The sequence below is a fragment of the Eleutherodactylus coqui genome, chromosome 1, assembly GCF_035609145.1.
Source record: "Eleutherodactylus coqui strain aEleCoq1 chromosome 1, aEleCoq1.hap1, whole genome shotgun sequence".
NCBI classification, from domain to species: Eukaryota; Metazoa; Chordata; class Amphibia; order Anura; family Eleutherodactylidae; genus Eleutherodactylus; species Eleutherodactylus coqui.
In genome coordinates, this window is record NC_089837.1 from 207,033,874 (window position 1) to 207,052,509 (window position 18,636).

Genomic DNA, 18,636 nt, shown 5'->3' on the forward strand with positions numbered 1-18,636 from the left:
GAACATCAACGAGCAAGTAATCAATACAAGGGAGGGAGAAAATTAGCATGCTGAACAAGCAAGGAACTTGGTTAGAGGCGACGTAGTCAAATAATTAGTGTGAAAGCCAAATTCTCCTATAAACGCCATGGGATGAATACACTTTCATTTATCTAAATGGGGGCAGGCACTGAGAGACAAATGGCTCCTCAGTCTTATCGCATTAGCATGAAGCTGAAAGGAACTTTTAAGACTGCAAAGTTTTGACCTTGTTGGCATCCATGTGAGAAAGGGATGGATAGCAAAATAGGTTCCATTCAATTATCTCCCCATTAGGTTTCCATGGAGATGGTTCTAGAGGCAGGTCAAAACTTTCTCAGTAAAGGCAAACACTGCAGCATTCAGCTGACACCAACACACATTTAACCCATGTACAAACCAAGTCAAGTACAAAAGCTACTGCATGTTCATTAGAGCAACAGTCCGTGCGAGTCAGCGACAACCATGCCGACGTCATACCGGCTCACAATGGCTAAATGAAACGTGAAGAAAGGCATCAGCAAAACGACGGCAACTTCTAAGAGGTCCGTGAAGAAGAAGATCCACGGTAGTTGCTGAAGGTCAATAACAGCAATAACAAGTACCATTATGGAGGCGAAAAACGACAAGAAAATGGTATAAAACATTCACTACGAACAGGAAGTAGTTTACAGATGAATGACTGCCTGTTTACTTAAGCCGTATTGTCGTTTTGATTTTTATGCCTGCGAGCAAATTGTTAGTCATTCAGTCGCTGGCAGAGTTTGCACTCCATGATTATCGTTCAGGTTCCTGCGATCCAGCTAGAATATGAATAGTTGTTCCGTGTAAAAGGGCCCTTATTCTATTTTTTGTGGAATACCTGCTGTATGACTATGAGGACTGATGGACACACTGTGGTATATACTCTCAAGGAAAAATTACCCCCATTTCTATTGGTTACCACAGGGCTTGGAAATTATAGAATGTAAATGTACAGTATAAAAGTATTATTTATTCATATGATGATGATATCGGTTCAGTCGAGGCCAACTTTCGGTCACTTTATGGATCTATGTTTTCCTATCCTTGACCTCTCAGTTCTTACATGTGCATGTTTGTATCCGCCTTTACTGCGTCCAGCCAGCTTGTTCTTTGGTGTCCTCTTATTCGTGGCCCACTAACTATGCCGAGTATTAATTGGCTCGCATGATATATCCAAAGTATGAGAGCCTCTGTTTGGTAAATTTTGCCCTCGAGCGATATTTTTGGTTTGATACACTCTAGGACCATCTTGTTGGTGACCATTACCAACCATGGTATACACAGCATTCTTCTCCAGCACCATAGTTCAAAAGCATCAATTTTCCTTCCAGCTGCCTTCCTGAGAGTCCAACTTTCAAGTGCGCATATGGAGATCGGAAACATGATAGCATTTATCATACGGGTCTTTGTAGCAATGCTGATATCTTTGCTCTTCCATATCATTGACATTCCTTGCATTGCATTGCGGCCAAGTGCAATTCTTCATTTGATTTCTAGTTTTGATTCTCCATTGCTTTCAATCTTGGATCCAAGGAAGAGGAAATCTTTAACCGCTTCAATTTCCTCGATTTTGACATGGACTGTACTATTACTTGCTGTTGTCATTACTTCTTTTTTCTTTATGTTAAAGTTCAGTCCCATGCTCTCACTTTCTTATTTAACTCTTCGGATCAGATATTCCAGGTCCTTTTCACTTTCTGCAAGTAACGTTGTATCATCTGCACATCGAAGTTTGTTAATGTTTCTCCCACCGATTTTTCCTCCCATTAGATGCAGTATTTATTCATATAGTAAGACGATATATCAGTTCTGGATGATATTTATGTCTATGTTTCTTATTTTGGAAGAAGTTTAACTGAAGCCCAACTATGTGTCTCAAGCATGTACAACTAAGGGCCTGTTCACATCTCGTTTTCTTCTGCTGCTGGGTTCTGTCATAGGTTTCCGCCTCAACCCGTTAGTTTCCGGCATCTTCGGTCAGAAAGAATAAGGTAGTCCATGTTATTTTTTGTGGCTCAACATTTCAGAAAGGAATGGGAAACAGAGACCCACTGGTCTCCATTTGAGCAGGTTTCATTAATGGAAGCCTACAGGTTCATTCAAGTTTCTGCCTGGATGCAGTTTTGGCAATCCAGATGGAAACCTGTGGAAAAAACCCAACAGAGGAGAAGAAAACAAGATGTGAACAGGCTCTAGCAATTTTTTAATAGACTTTAGGTTTCAGTTCCTCACAATTTTTACAGTACTACTGTGTGAAAGCATAGAGGCAAATATCACTGGGATGACTCTTAGGCGCTTAAGTGCCTAACAGTCATCCCGTATAAAAAGGCCCTGAAGATGGTAGCATTGCACACCTTACCATCGGGGGTCGCTTCTAAGGCCTGTTCACATCGGTGTCGTAGGTTCTGTTCGGAGGCCTGTAAAATGGCAGACATCCACACGGAAACTGAATGTATCCCCATTGTAGCCAGTGGGGTCCGTTTGGCACTATTTGGTTCTGTCATAAAATGGGCCCATTTGGCCAGAAGATTATGTTTTCCTGCTGCCTTAATTGAAGCAACTGAACCTAAAAAGCTAATATGAAGGAAGCCTAAGAAGAATGTCCGGTGCAGACAACAGATAAAAAAGTGTTATTTTCGTAGAGGTCATCCGTCTTATGATTCTGTTCCAATATTTGCTATCCCCGTCATTGACTTCTAAAACATAATAAATAGTAGTAATTTCACATGGAATCAGGCCTCGATGTAATGACACCAGCTGACTGCACTCATTCACCGCTTACTGTACTCGATGCTCCTCTGGCCTCAAAGCATTTCTCAGAAGACTTTTCTGTGGATAACTTACAATCATGCCGTAACCTGAAATTGGCTTGGACACTATCAAAATGTGGAAATGTTTCCATGTTCTTAGCCAACCAAACGAAGAAATCAGTGACCAAAACACAGCTGCAGTGTGTATGATCTGTAACTCCAAGTAATCTGGTCTGGAACTGGAGAGGAGGCAAATTATGGCAGATTTGTCACAGTCCTCCCAGTCAGCAGATGATAAACCTCCCAAAACACACATGTTGTAAATAGTGTGGCGTCTTCGCTCCAAGAATGTTAAACTGCCATGAAATTCCAGACAATTATTGATATGTGATTGTCTTGGTAAGTTGAATTAACACATTGCACATAACAGTTTATAGAAGAAACATATGTCCACAATTTATCTAGTTTCTACAAAGTGATTAATTCTTCTAAGTACATCTACAAAACGGTGCAACAACTGTGCGTGGAGAAAGAGGTATGAAATCTGTAACAGGAGCCCCAAATATAATGCTTTATTCATAGTACTGGGCTCCCCATATGGAGAGGAGAGGCCTTATGGGCCCCCTAAGGCTCCTGGGCCCGGGTGCAACCGCATCCCCTATAGTTACGCCAGTGCTTTGAGCATATGGAGAATGACAGTGCTTATGCTGTAAAAGAGGATGTACAGATAAAGCTGTTGAGCGAGCTGGATGCTGCTTTAAAAGGCACGCTGTGGAATATTTTGGAAAGCTAGATGCTCCCTAACCCCTTACAGCTACAGCACTTTTTGTTTTTTAATTCTCTTTTTCTGATAAATGACTTTTTTTTTCCAGCAACATAGCTACATGAGGACTTATTGCATTATACTCTATAAGTGATCGAATGATCACAAGCTAAAGTCCTATGGGGGACTGATAAAAAAGGTAAAAAGTAAAGATTTTTTAAATTATTGTAAAAAAAAACAAATAAACTTTCCCCAATCATTAAATAAAGATAATAAAAATCTTAAAATTTAAAAATTGGTATTGCTACATCCGTAAGGGTCCAATTTATTAAAATATTACACTGTTAATCCCACATGGTTAACTCTGTCAGAAAATAAACACAATTGCAGAATTGAGGTTTTTTGGGCACTCCTTCTCTAAGGAAAAAGTGAATAAGAAGCCATCTAAAAGTTTAATATTCCCCAAAATAGTACCAATACAAATTATAGGTTGCTCCGCAAAAAATGAAAAACGGTCCCTCATAGCCCTATTGATGGAAAAATTAGAAAGTCAAGGGGTCAAAAGGTGTCCACAGAAAGCAATTCTTTTTTTTTTTTTCTAAAGGAATGTAATTTCTTAAGGGCTCCTGCACACTTGCGTTTTTCTTGTGCGTAGCACGAAAATTGCAAAGCACCAGCCTGCGATGCGTTTTTAATAGAGATGAACGAACACCCAAATGCTCGGGTCTGCGTTATTCGAGTCGAGCTTTTCGCAAAATTCGAGAGCTCTACTCAAGTAACGAACCCCATTGACTACAATGGGAGACTCGAGCATTTTTGTATGTGGAACGCCGGGGGCCGAGCTTTTTTTTTTTTTTTTTTCTTGGTTCATGTTTCTCCCTCTCCCCCTCTCCCCTTCACCTTCCCCTTCCTTGCCAGACAAAAAATTTTCAAATGATGCGTGCTGCGTCGTGGCAGGGAGGGGCCAAAACAGGCACGTCACAGTGGGGAGGAGCCAAAAGCTGGGGCGGGGTCGTACGCGATTTTATGTTCGTTCGAGTAACGAGCACCATCGAGTACGCTAATACTTGAATGAGCATCAAACTCGACAGAGTACGTTCGCTCAACTCTAGTTTTTAACATTAAGTCCCATTGACAATCGTGTGAAAAAACTGAAGCAATATCGCGTGAAAAAAACGCGAAGAAAAACGTATGCAGGAGCCCTTAAGCATTACTATACAAATAAACTATATAAATTTGGTATCACCATAATCGTACTGACCGGCAGAATAAAAGCAAAATGCCTCGCATCCGTGGGGTCATTGCACGATATCGACTTGAGCTTCAGGGCCCAGTATCGTGCTCAGCTGTGTGTAGGAGGCCTTAGTGGTTCTTGTTAGTACAAGCTGTTTTGCATAACCCTGATTGCTTCTCTCCTTAGTTCTAGGAAATGCTTCTACTGCTGCATCCACAAAAAACTGCAGCTGTACGGGGAGAGGCAACTATAGTAACTGTATAAGGATGGCCATAAACCTTAGATGTAAATCAGCTAAACCAGCAGATTATGGCAGGACCGGCCAATCATCCAATGTGTTTGATGGCCTCTCAACTCTTCCCCAACAGCCGATATATGGGAAGATAAGTATCGGGCATTTAGATTTCAATTGTCCGATCATTTTCATCTTGGAAGACAAGTTCAAGCAACGGCATTCTCCCTGGTCTGCATTCAACACACATGTATGTCTGGCCAAGCAGAGAGACCAAGTGTATTGTTGGAGATATTGCCGGTGGCTGAAGGTTAATGTCCGCTATCTAAAATGTATGCCAAAATTACCATAGTTAATTTTAGCCTTGAGTATAAAAATTCAGCCCATTACTAATAAAATGGATACATATGTAAAAGACATACATAACAATGGCAAGACAGGATGGGAGTCAGGATGTAAGAAGGTACAGATTTATCCTGGGAATACCCTGGATATCCTGACATCTAAGTTATACAAACAAAGTCATTATCCGAGAAATAACATCCATTAAAGCATCGGCTGCACATGGAAACTCCACAGACGGCAGATATTTCCTGCTAAATTTTATTACAGAGGCAGATTTCACTCTGAGGTGACAACCATTTATAAGAAGTGGAGTTTTACTTTTACATTCCCTATTATGGGTATCTGTCACCGCCAGCCGCAATAAGTGTAAGACGGGGAAGAGAAAAACTATTTACTAGAACTGCAGCTTTAGGAATTTCCCACTACATGTTCTACATATAGCTTGAAATGTTGCAGTTTTTCCCACGGAAGACAAAGGGGACAACCACATAAAAACCAAAACAAAACGGTGATAAAAAGAACAGTTCTCGGCAGAATTTCCTCTTCGCTACAATATAAGCTCTCCCTGCTATTGTAGATGCTAGTGAGTTCCTAAAGTGTTTGTGTCATCACCCCATAGTCCACAAATCTTTCATCTGGCCATGTCTGTGATCAAAGAGCAACATGATGCTGAATAAAGTCAATTCATTTCGGTGTAGAATGTGGAAAATTCTAACATTTTGGGTGCCATTTGGTCATTTCCAAACAATGTTAAAAATCCAATGGCATGCATAACCAGCTACTAAATGTGAAGCTCCTTGGATCCCGTGGTGCCCGCCAGTGAAGTCCGTGCTGCACATGAAAATATGACTCTCTTTAGAGCCCTGTGAGCGCGCTACCATACAAGTCTATGGCACAGCCCACGCACTGGGTCCTGAAAACAGTCACATTTGCATGCACAGTGCGGACTCCAGGAATGGGCACCACGGGATCCAAGGAGCAGATAGGTATAAAAAATACATTGCCCGGCTCCCACTTACTTGTCCTAACAGCACCATAAGGGCACTCTCACACTGGCATTTGTAAAAGCATTGTATTTCACAGCGTTTTTGAACTGCATTTTTAAAAGCCATCAACGCTGTTTTTTAATGCACCCCATCATTGCAATGGGTGATGAGGTGCTTTACAAAAAAATCGCAGAAGCGCACTAAAGTAAACTGACAGTGTTCCAAAATCACAGTGTACATGTGCACTTTTACATGTGTTTTTGCACATATTACTTATTTTTTTTGTGCTCGCAGGGCCAGTTCATATGGGTGTGGAACACACTCTTGCCATGATTTTAAAGGCTATTTAGACTAATTAATTCCAGATGTGTTCTTTTTCTCATGGAATTGCACAGCATATTGCGTGGGTATTGAGTATACATTTGTGCACCTCCCATAGACTTCTATGGGGACCTTTAGTGCGTAAATGTGCCAAAAATAGAGCGTGCAAAAAAGAGTGATGAGAATAAACCCATTGAATTCAATGGCTTCTATTCTCTGCGTATTGTGTGCGTAAATACAGTCATATGAAGGAGCCCTAAGGCATGCTCACATGTGTCAGATCTGCTGCGTATTATCCCCAGTGGCAAAATCCATGCCAATCAGTAGAAATGTTGCAGCAGATTTTGGTACAGATATGCCTCAGATTTCACCCCCTTATTTGAGGAAGTGAAGTTTGCCATGAAAGCCTGCAGCATTTCCGCATTGCGTGATGAGGATGTCATACCAAGGCTGTGTTCACAACACGTTTGAACACTATGTTCAGCATATGCCAAACACATTTATAGGGCCCCCATTAAGCTGACGTATTTTGCAATATATTGGAAAGGTATGCTCTCAAGTGTGCCTTTTTTTCCTGTATGGAATGATACAGTAGACTACCACTGTTCCATACAGAGACATGCAGTAAAAATATTGTGTTGCAGCTTATGGGTGACATTGGAGGTATACATTGGGATATACTTTTGATGCAGAATTCTGACAGAAGTCATTAACATGATATGAACAGAAGTAACACATATTTACAACCCATATTACAGAGTATCATAGACAAAAATGGTTACAGCGCCCGACACTAGTAAACATCATACTAAAAATCCCAAATTCAGGAGCAAAGTGTTCTCATGATTACACTATTCCCCAATTCCTAGCAAATGGCAAATGAGCAGAATAGTTTTCAGTGTTGGAGAGGTCAACACCCTGCAGAGCTGGAAACCTCATTTGCAAATAATATAACTGCATCTTATTAAGAACCCTGCAGAGAAGGTCACATACATATTTACATAACGAGCAGCTGACTTATAAAAGAGGAGGCCAAATGGACTCTTAACTTATCAGTGTTTACTTACCTGCTCCCAACTGGGAGATAAGAGAAATCACTGTCAGGAAACTTTACAGGAGAGCGAGGAGAATGGCAGGGGAACTTTGGTTTGATGGAATCTTCCCTTTCAACAAATCTACTAGTTGTGTTTTAACTATTTAAATTCTTTAAAACATAAAGTGCTAACTCTAAAGTGATTTAGACAAAAAATTTTAATTGCGTCAAAAGGCTATGAACGGGAAGTACAAAAGCCTTCATCCTGTTCTTCGGGTTCATAAAGCTATATTGAAGATTGTCACAATGGCTGATGTGATGACTGCATAGAAATGAAGAATTATGTGTTGTGTAGGACATTAAAACATATCAATTAAAGGGAATGTCGCTTTAGCTTCACTAATTAGATTTAAAGTGACTCCAGTACCGTTCCTGCTGTGTTCCCTGGCCAAGTCAGCATACGCACACCAGTTTGACTCTTCACAGAAGAAGCATGGTGCACACTGATATTGCCAGGAGGTACTGCGGGAATGGGGAACTGAGTATGAAAAGAGGCTCCCTGGACTCCAGGTCACCTGAACTATAAGCTCCACAACTTAGTTTATGATGCTTAGAGTTGATAACAGGTTTCCTTTAAAAGCAGGACAACCCCTTTAAGGGTGGTTTTAGGACATTCTGCCGTGATGCAGGGTTTTTTATGTAGTTTTTGAAGCCACAGCAAGGAATTAATAATAAAAGGAGATGAAAGAAGAATAGGATTCATATTTGTGCAAGATTTTCTCGCCCCTGTAAAGGCAGCCTGAGGGTAGCATAAAGTAGTGACAGACGCCGATTCTTGTGGTCTGTTACTTATGGAGCAATGTTTTGCAGTTTTTCTATACTTACATAGTCAAGCAGCAGATTCTTGCATGAGAGAGTTCCGGCATATTCATCAGGTAACACTTGCCCCACCCTTCATGATTGACATTTTTCTCAGAATGCAGTGCAATAGCCAAAAAAATGTCAATTGTGGTGGGTTGGGCGAGAAGCACCTCGTAAAAACTCCGAACCTATCTCAAACTGGGCTGACAGGTTCCCTTTAACAGCTATGAGAAACACTGAAAGAATTTAAGTTCTGCATTCCATTTCTTCATCTACCTTGAAATGATAATTTTCAAGACAGAAGTTGAATAAGATACCATAACCTCTACTCGCCCAAGTTAGTTCAACTTTCCAAGCCAAGCAGGAAGCGTGCCTTAGTTTCGCCTTGTGGCTGAAATTGAAGAAAAGCTTCACTATGCAGCCTGGTGTCAATGAATGTTGCATTTTACTATATTTTAAATACTTCTATGGATAAAACACATACCGAAATGAAGAAACTTTAAAACAATAGGTGCACCTAAAACTTAACACTCATGTTCCCACATACTATTTTGGGGGGTTTTGGCCATAGAGGTAAAATATTAATGAATTTTGATATATCCTGTGTTTTTTCCTCGTTAACTTTAATGGGAAAAACCTCATATATTTACCAACCACAATCAAGGTAAAACGGTACGAGGATTGTGGTTCTCCACATTCCCTTGAATTCCATGTGCTCTGTCATGAGGCTTTGATGCCTTGGCCTAATACAACATGCAGAGAAAATCACTTTAGTTTCCTAATCTTCATTGAACAGAAAGAAATCAGAGTGGAAATATCCGAAATTCAGCTACTCCACCGACTACCACATCAGTAAACATTGCAAAGCAAAAAATGTGAATCCACATTGGACAATTATAAAAACCACTCCAGTAATCCTTTTTAACATTCCACTCTGCATTCCATCAAGATTACAGAGATTACCAAGGACTGCTGCATCCTTAATAATGTCCTTCAGTATAAATATTTGAAGCGTGACAAGTCAAATATGTTTAAGTATATGCTTATTGGAGTCCTCCGTTAATAGAAATATTTCAGTAACTACTATTTGTAACTTTTTGTGGAACTTCGCGGACATTAATTATGGAGCTGATAAAGCAGGAAAAGCTTTTGTTTACCAAAGAAAATTGTTGTTCAAATGTGCAGAAAATCGTTATTTCCGAGTGTCTCAACCCATTTTGCTACTAATGCTTAAAAATCCAGGAACACTCTAATGAGTCAACGACATATCCGACTTGTTCTGTACATTACGTCCTTTTTCCAGGTCATAGAGTGCATCTAAACTTATCTTAGAAATACATTCTACTTTTTTGAAACAGTATCCTCAAAGGTGCTGAGACAAGAAAGCAAGCCATGTTATATCTTCCTTTTAGGGACCCCCTCTATGAACCAGAACAGAAAACTACTCTGTTCTGGCAGGCCATGTGCCATCCCTGTATTACCGGACAGACATTCATCTGAATGGCCATCATGAAGTACTACAGTTCCCTCTCATCACTCACCATATGAGAAATGTCTGGCTGGCATGGGCTTCCCATAGCAAAAATCGATGGTTTGTTTGGGGGTGCCAGCAGTAGGAGCTGGAGTAATCAGCTGTTAGCCCTTGGTCCCACATTCTGAAAAGGGGGTATCTTGGCACAACCCCTTGAAATGGTTTTTAAATTTTTCTTTTTCCTTAATGGCCACCCCTTAAGCTGCCAGGGAGATAATGAGCTTTCTTTTACTTTATAGCAAGATCTTATGGAGGGATGGTGGAATCCCCATTTCTGACTTTTATATATGCCTTTAAATGGTATATAGAAGGGTATATAGAGAGAGGTTGTTGTGGTCAGATAACACCTTTAACCCTTTGCAATTCAATTTTAGATTCAGGGTTTCCTAGGGGGCTCTCTCCTTCTGCCTTTATACAATGGCGCCATCTACTGGCTAGAGTCAGTACTGCCATATGGGACATGCTGGAGAGGCCCCCTGACAACAGAGCAGCCAGTAATATACAGTAAGAATACCCTGCCGGACGTCTTCCGACATCGGAGCTGTACAGCCTTCAATCAGAATGTCTGAAGACGTCAGACAGTGGATTGGAAAGGGTTAAAGAAAGACCTTCGTTCCGTGTTTACAATTCCATTTTTTCAGAAGGGTCATCGAAATGTAAGCTAGTTACAGGGTGTGACTCTTTTGGGAGCCTCAGCAATTAGCTGTAATTTGCAGGGGAGCACAATAGCAAGAGTTCAATTCGTCTGCAGCACTAACACAGTAATGAAGAATCTCATGGTGCGCACTGATATAAATGAATGTAATAAACGGATGCAGTTCAGTTTAACAAGAAAGATAAAATTGACTTACTTTCTTTCACTCTCTGGTGTAGATAATGTGCTACTGAACCCAATGGAATCCTAACAGAGAAAATATGGATTTAGCTACTATATCTCAGTGGTGGGGAAAAATAGGATTGGGACTTACATAAAAATTATACATAAAATGAAGACTTCAAAAAATACAGGAAGAGAATTAGTTATCGCACTTACTTCACTTTGGGGGGATCGTAGCTGAAATGATGTGGAGCCAGGATCAGATTTCTCCTAAAACAAAACATATGTGACTTAGTCACAATCCATCCAGAAACGTGGCACATTAGATATATCATTTTATGAAGATAAAGCGCTCCACATATTGTACATGAATGCAGAACATAAAATCTCCTAACCTACTGCTGATACTTTCTGGGGACCCACAAATTACATATTAGAACAGATTACAGCAAAACTTTCTGGATACTCCTAGCTTGACATGCATTATATAGCAATGCAGGAATTTACATCTAGAAAGCAGGCTTTTCATTTCAGACATGCATTAGAGTTTACAAGTAAGTATGTTGGGACTACTCGTATAATATACAACATGACAACCCTTACCAGCAGGAGTAATGCGATAATCTGAACAGTAATCTGTTTATGGCAACCTAAACTCTATAAACTGGGTACACTCTACGGAGTACTGGCATGAAGCCTGTTGGGAAGATGAATTCTCCCTGTTAGTTGCCAGAACTCTACTAGCCAGGGGAGTGATTTAGATCAATTGCTATACATGCGATTTCCTAACGGATTCCAGTATATAGTCATGAGCACCCATACAATAAAACGCATACGGAAAAGTTCACTTTAGCCAAGAAAGTTACATGGGGACCACACATATCTAAAAGTCTCCTATCAAGTATCTGAATGCAACGTCTACTTTCTAAAAAGTGGGGATTTTTTCTGAAATGCTGCCAATAGAGATGAGCGAGCTTGATGCTCGTTCGAGTATTAGGGTGCTCGAGATGCTCGTTACTCGAGACGAGTACCGCGTGGTGCTCGTCTCGATTAAACGAGCACTGACCATTGAATTCAATGGAGCCGGCAATACAGCCGGCTCCATTGAAAGCAATGGGCTGCCGGCGATCGCGGGATGAATTGTCGGGAAGGGCTTAAATATATAAGCCCTTCCCTGCAATTCATCCAGAAATGTGTAAAAATAAAAAATATATATATACTCACCTGGTCCCGGCAGACGGAGTTCAGCGCGGCCAGTGGCAGTCCTCCTGAACTGCTCTGAACAGCTGTGAGTAGTATTCAACAGCCGGGGATTAAAATCCCCGCCTGCTGAATGAGCTGCCTCTGATTGGTCACAGCCTGACCAATCAGAGGCAGATCTCACTCACACCCATTCATGAATTCATGAATGGGTGAGTGAATGCTGCCTCTGATTGGCTCAGCGCAGCTCTCAGCTGAATGACAGCAGTTCAGCATCACAGTGCAGGGGACAGCAGGAGAAGACGCGGCTGTGCCCCGGCAGCTGAAGGGAGGTGAGTATCTATTTTTTTTGTTTTTTAAATCACTTTTAATTCATTTCCAGGGAATGGCTTATATGTAAAGTCCTTCCCTGAAAAAGAATTCAGGTGTGCCAGCGGACCATTGTCTTCAATGAAGTCACCGGCAGCAGCAGCGGCTCCATTGAAGAGAATGCCTGCATTTTTATTCTTTTTTACACTAAAATCTTTCTTTTTCAGGTAAGGGCTTATATTTTTAAGCCCTTCTCGAAAATTCATCCCGCGCTCGCCGGCAGCCCATTGCTTTCAATGGAGCCGGCTGTATTGCCGGCTCCATTGAATTCAATGGGCTAACATCGTTCTTCTCTGCCACAGCTGTTACAGCTGTGGCAGAGGAGAACGATCTTTATGCTGACAGGGGGGGGGGGGTCTCACTCTTGCCACTATTGTGGCTTAATAGTGAGACCTCGGAGCCCGAAATGCAGCCCTGCATGTTGCTCCTCGCCTGCCCTATCCATTTCTGTGCTTTTTACATGACTTTGGTGATTTGCTAAGATTTTCACAAATGAAAACCTTAGCGGAGCACCAGTCATATACAAAAATGCTCGAGTCGCCCATTGACTTCAATGGGGTTCGTTACTCGAAACGAACTCTCGAGCATCACTGAAAGTCGACTCGAGTAACGAGCACCCGAGCATTTTGGTGCTCGCTCATCTCTAGCTGCCAACATTACAGACAGGAAATTTCAGAATGATGGGCTACACCCAGATCCACACAAACCATGTCTGGAATCATCTAAACTATGCCTACTTCCAAGAAAGCACTTCCCTTTCAGTAACTTAACACAGGGACTTTTGGCAGGAAACGCTCAACTACATACCATCTTAATACTACTTTCTAATGTCAGAACTTGATCAACAACATTTATTGTCATATTTGCAAGATAACAGGACACGTTCACCTTCTTACATGCTGATAATAGAGGTGACATATAGCAAAACACATAAATACCAGTAGTTTAATGTTGCACGTTCACAAAACTAAATTTCCAATGAGCAGCAGCACATTTAACTAAATCAATGTATTTTTTTATTATATCTGCACCCAAATCCCCACTCCAGCACAGTTAGCACACGCACGTCCACTAAATTAATGTATATTGCACAGCAAAACAGGATAATCTGCATGGATTCATTTGAAGACTGTGCGTCTCCTGGGCGTTCTGCGTGTGGACTGAATATTAAATATTAAGCGCTTAAAGAAACGGATGTGTTTCTATTCAGATCTGGGTTTAGTATCTGGAATTATCATGTTACAATAGTATACAGGGAAGCAACCATAAATAACATGCATCATAAATCCACTTATTTACAAACAGTTAATTTGTATTTGCTTCTTGTATCAACCAGAATAGAACAAACAAAAAACAAAGAAATGTATAAGAAAACAAAGTGTCCGCCCTGGTATTAGAATACATTGTTTCCATCCCAGAACAATGGGTGCTCTATAAGAAGCCGAGCACTGATCTTCAGCTGCTCAGTGCTACAAAAGGTTACAATCAATAAACAATCCAATTATCAGGCATGGTGACCATGCAGATAGCAGTCACCCCTGTTTAGAATTCTATAAGAGAACTACTTACATTGTAACGAGCTGCTATTCTCCATCACAATGATTGAGGAGGCTCTCTTGCAGGATTGTGGGGTATCCTGGACACATGAGGTTGGCCGTGCCACGGCTGAACTGTCCATGTTTTGTATTTGTAGCACAGACACATCCAGATGTATCCTGCCTCTGCAAAACCCTGACCCTCAGCGAACCGTCCTCATTTAAAATATATGTCACTAAATAACTGTAAATAGCTATAAATCATACATCAACCACGGAAACACATGAACTAAGACTGTAGAGCTGGGCAGACTACAAAACCTACACGCTCAATGTCAGAAGCAAGACTACAAATTGCACTTGGAAAGGGAATGTGACATCAGAAAATGACCTATTGTTCAAGTATTTCTTTTTAAATTTAGGTGATTTTTTCTTAATTTTCCATGTCACTGTCTATATTAAAAATCCTGAAATCCTGCAGTTTTCATCCTGGTCAATAAGCCTTATAATACATTTACACTTCCCATTCTACAATGATCACTATTCAGTAGACATTTCATTATCACCACAGGCAGAATTACAATGAAAGGTGATGGGTGTTGGCTGTCTTTGACAGCTGTTACCTGCCTGCAAGTGCCAGGTTTCGAAATAATGCCAATACCCGTAATTAACCCTTTAGATGCTTTTGTCTGTCCTGAAAGTCCTATATATACAGTAAATACAAAGCGTCCCAAAAAAAACAAGCCCTCATGTCGTCGGAAAAATAAAAATGTTGTGTTCTTTGAAAGCGGAGAGGAAAAAAAAAGGAAAGAAAAAAGGCTGAAAGGGATTTAAACAATTTTTAGATGATACATTTCCTTTAAGTAGAACTTAAAATGAATTTCAAATTAGATGAAAAGTATACAGAGTGTGTACACGTGACCGCTGCAGCCAATCATTGCCCTCCATATAATAGAGCTAATGCCTTAAACAATCAAACGTCATTTCATCAGGTTTTTGCAGCCATGAAAATCACATCCGCAAAACGTGACGAAACAGAATCATTGATTTCAATGGTTCCATTTTGACTAGTGCTATTCTCACGGAAGAGAAGATAAGACTTTCACTATCCTTCTCAGATGTAGTTTCTCTACATGTGAGAAGAGATAGGGCAGGACCGATATTCCTACTTTTTTTAACATGCACAATAGCACAAAATTAAAAAAATATATATAAAAGAATTTTGACTACTGAGGTCAATAATTGGCTGCAGGGATCATGTGTACATATAGCACAGTGATAATAGCAAAAGCTGAAGCATGTAATAGGGATGAATCTTTTTGCCTAAATACTGAAAGTTTGATAAAAATTCAGTAAATACGAAGAACATAATTCTTCACAATAAGCCTGAGCACAAGCATTCAGCTGCCATTTAACATCTGGCTGACTAGGAGATCTTACATATATCATGTTGGCTATGACTGCATACTATAAAATCCCTTTAGGCCTCATGTCCACGGGGAAAATCAGGCCCGCTACAGATTCTCCATGGAGAATCTGTAGCGGGTCCCTCCTGCCCCGCGGACATGCGCCGGGCACATCCGCCTGGCCGAAGAAAGAAGATCCGGCCGTGAAGAAGAGAAGATCTGCACTGTCCGCTGCGGGTAAGTTTATTCTTATTTTAGGTCTCCCGCGGATCCGGACGGCTTCCATAGGCTTCAATGGAGCATGTCCATTTTTTTTCATCCTCCATATTTTTTTTAATTCACTTTTATTGACCATCCACGGGTATTTATCTACCCGCGGGTGGTCAATGCATCCCTATGGGGTGCGGATCCGTGGGCGGGAGAAGAGTTAAAATCTGCTTCGGATTTTAATTCTTCTTTTCCCCGTAGACATGAGGCCTTAGGGTTATTTTCTTCTATGGTTATCTTTAAAGATGTATGTTACACAGTCCATAGTAGAAAATCATGAAACCAACGATGAGGCATAACTGGTGTCCTGTGCCATGTATCAAGGTTAGCAGTTTCTGACTTCCCTCCTCCTGCCGGTGTTCATGATCCCAGACTCTCTGCTGACGAGGCATCTTCCTTTATAGTAGACCTTCTTTCACAACTGCTCGGAGGGTATGCTGGCATACTCAGTCTTCCTTTCAGAGGGCCAGTGCCAATCCTGATAGGTTTTGAGATATTTAGGGCGACTCCCCCCCACTACAGGGTGTCTGAGCAATCAGTTTATATTGGCTCTCCTGGTTTTATATCAGCTCTCCTGGTTTTAATCTGTGCCTGTTACATCCAACTTTTTCTGACTTCTCCGCTCTTCACTTTGGCATGTTTATTTACATTTACTCTGTCTGCCCTGATCCTTAACCCAATTCTTGTTTATAGAAGAATTTTGCCTGTTGTGACCTAGGCTCTGTCCCACGACCACATCTCTGTCTACACCCTCTGGTATTGCGTGACGATAAACCTTACAAAGTTGCGTCAATGTCTCTTAACTGAGACTATTTCTGGGATAATGGTCTGGTGTTTCCTGCAGCAAAGTCCAGATCCCAATTGCAGGGGTTAAAGGGTGAAAACCACAGGTACATCTCTCAAATCAAGCCCTACACCAAATCAGTTTAGAGGCACAGCAGATCCACATTCCCTGAGAGTGGGCAAAACATAGAAGGCATTGTTGGCGTAGCTGGCTAGAGTATGGTTAGAAAATGTGTATTTGGCAACAAAGGATTTTGGTGTTTTGTAACAACAATGTAGTCTCCTAAGGCTTCTACCAATGAGCATTGGATGAAACTGTATGCAGCATTTGCTGTTAATAATAACACATTTCATCTTGAGTCTTAAAGCATGAGGGTGAATTCTCTTCGACTCTAGCAAAAAAGTATTCTCTGCCTTGCTGTTCTGGTCGGTTCTCAGAGTAATTCCCAATTCTTCTGATGTAGTGCAGCCCTGAGCTTCTGCAATGATTGTCAGAAGAACAGAGACGCGGCTTGATAAGAGGAACATGACTGGAATAAAAGATTCTCTCTACATGTGGAAGCATTTAATCAGGCAAGCTTCAATTATTTTTATCAAGTGAGGGAGAGAAGCAATCCCCTCTGCTCTCATAAATCAGTTTAACACTTTACCAGGCATCCATACAGAATGCCAATTTAGGCATACAGGGGGAGCTGAGGATGGGCGAGCATTGGGATGCATAGCATAGCAGAACAAGTCACAAAGCCCATCCGTGTTATTCTGATAATGAAAACTGAGGAAAAATATTGTCTAATTAAATAAGCTGATCCATTATGCATACACCCTTGACTGACAGCCTCTAGGAACGGGTATGGTCCTGAAAGTCCATCAAAGCCTTAATTATTAAGAAAAGACAGACTGGTTCTAAAAAAAATATCTAGCATGTTTGATTGACCTTTGAGGGATATTCCGCTTATTGCAATCATAGTCAATGCTGCAGGTCACGTTTACACATTGATTTGTGAAAAATGTCATTGTGTTTGACGGATACCCTACAATGTCCATCCAGAAACATTATTGATATCAGCGACATAATCAGGAAATAGAAATGTTACTCACACCTACATTACTGCTAGTGCTCACCTCTGGCATGAGCTGCTTCTACGGTCATGCTGATGGAGATAGTAGGATCAAGTAGGTTATGCACAACCAGATTTCAATTGCAGAATCCCCGATCATCAACTATGCGGACGATGCATGGTATTCCATACACATTGAAGAAATAGAACATTTGCATGTCTGCTCAGATGAGCGGATAGTGACTGCGATTTCCACGGGCGGATTTAAAGTCACAGCAGGTTCTATTTCTGTGTGGAATCTGCACAGGCGGCCTCCATTGAAGTCAATGGAGGCCGTCTGACCCAGATAGGCCACAGGTACCCGCGTCATCTCCTAGCGATAGCACGGGAAAAACAAATAATAAAAAAAAAATCTGTACTGCACATGACCGACCCAGAGCGTGCGCAGTCCTCTGCAATTCAGAAAGCGAAGGTACGCAGGGTCGCAGGCCCGGATCAGAGCCGGATTTTGCTGCAGGCTCCCACATACGAAATGCAACTCACTCGTGTGCAGCCGACCTAAATATTCTATCAAGCCATCTTCTGTAAAGAGACCTATACAAACTGGAATTAAACATAATGTATCTCTTACGCTATTATTACTAACTACAACCAGACAGTGAAACATTCTCAAATTTTTCTAATCTGTTATTGTTTTCTGGTTGTAGATTTTTTTTATTCTATTGTCTGTCCATGACTATGGGGGCTGCCATCTTGCCCAAGCTACAGTTAACATTATTCAAGGGCCATTTACATGGGATGATTATTTGCGCAAAATTCATTTAAATGAACGAAAAGGTGCGATAATCGTTACTTTTAAATGCTAAACATCATTCATTATTTCATTTACTTTTCGTTTGACGGATAGAGATCATGGCTGGATCGCACTTCTTGCTGCGTGTAAATGCTCCCCGTTCAGCACATCACATGGATTGTGAAGCGCTGATTGAGAAGCCAGTGAGATGTCAGCTATAGTCAGCGGTGATCTCCCTGCCCAGCCTAGTGGTGACGTCAGCGCTCAACAGTCATTCCATGTATATGAAGCATTAGAGATATGCCTTACA

General features: G+C 41.1%; 1 protein-coding gene across 4 annotated transcripts in view; it reads right to left on the reverse strand.

Moving 5' to 3' along the window:
* Positions 1-18,636, reverse strand: part of SASH1 (SAM and SH3 domain containing 1) — a 203,897-nt gene that overhangs the window by 111,007 nt on the left and 74,254 nt on the right. For 3 of the 4 annotated variants that reach the window (XM_066605454.1, XM_066605455.1, XM_066605453.1), the window contains exons 3-4: positions 11,132-11,185; positions 10,950-10,999 (exon numbers count right to left, since the gene is read on the reverse strand). In XM_066605454.1, the coding sequence (XP_066461551.1) occupies positions 10,950-10,999; positions 11,132-11,185 (104 nt within the window). Of the gene's footprint in view, positions 1-8,591; positions 8,647-10,949; positions 11,000-11,131; positions 11,186-18,636 lie in introns of those variants that run through there. The other variant, XM_066605456.1, reaches the window with a different exon arrangement.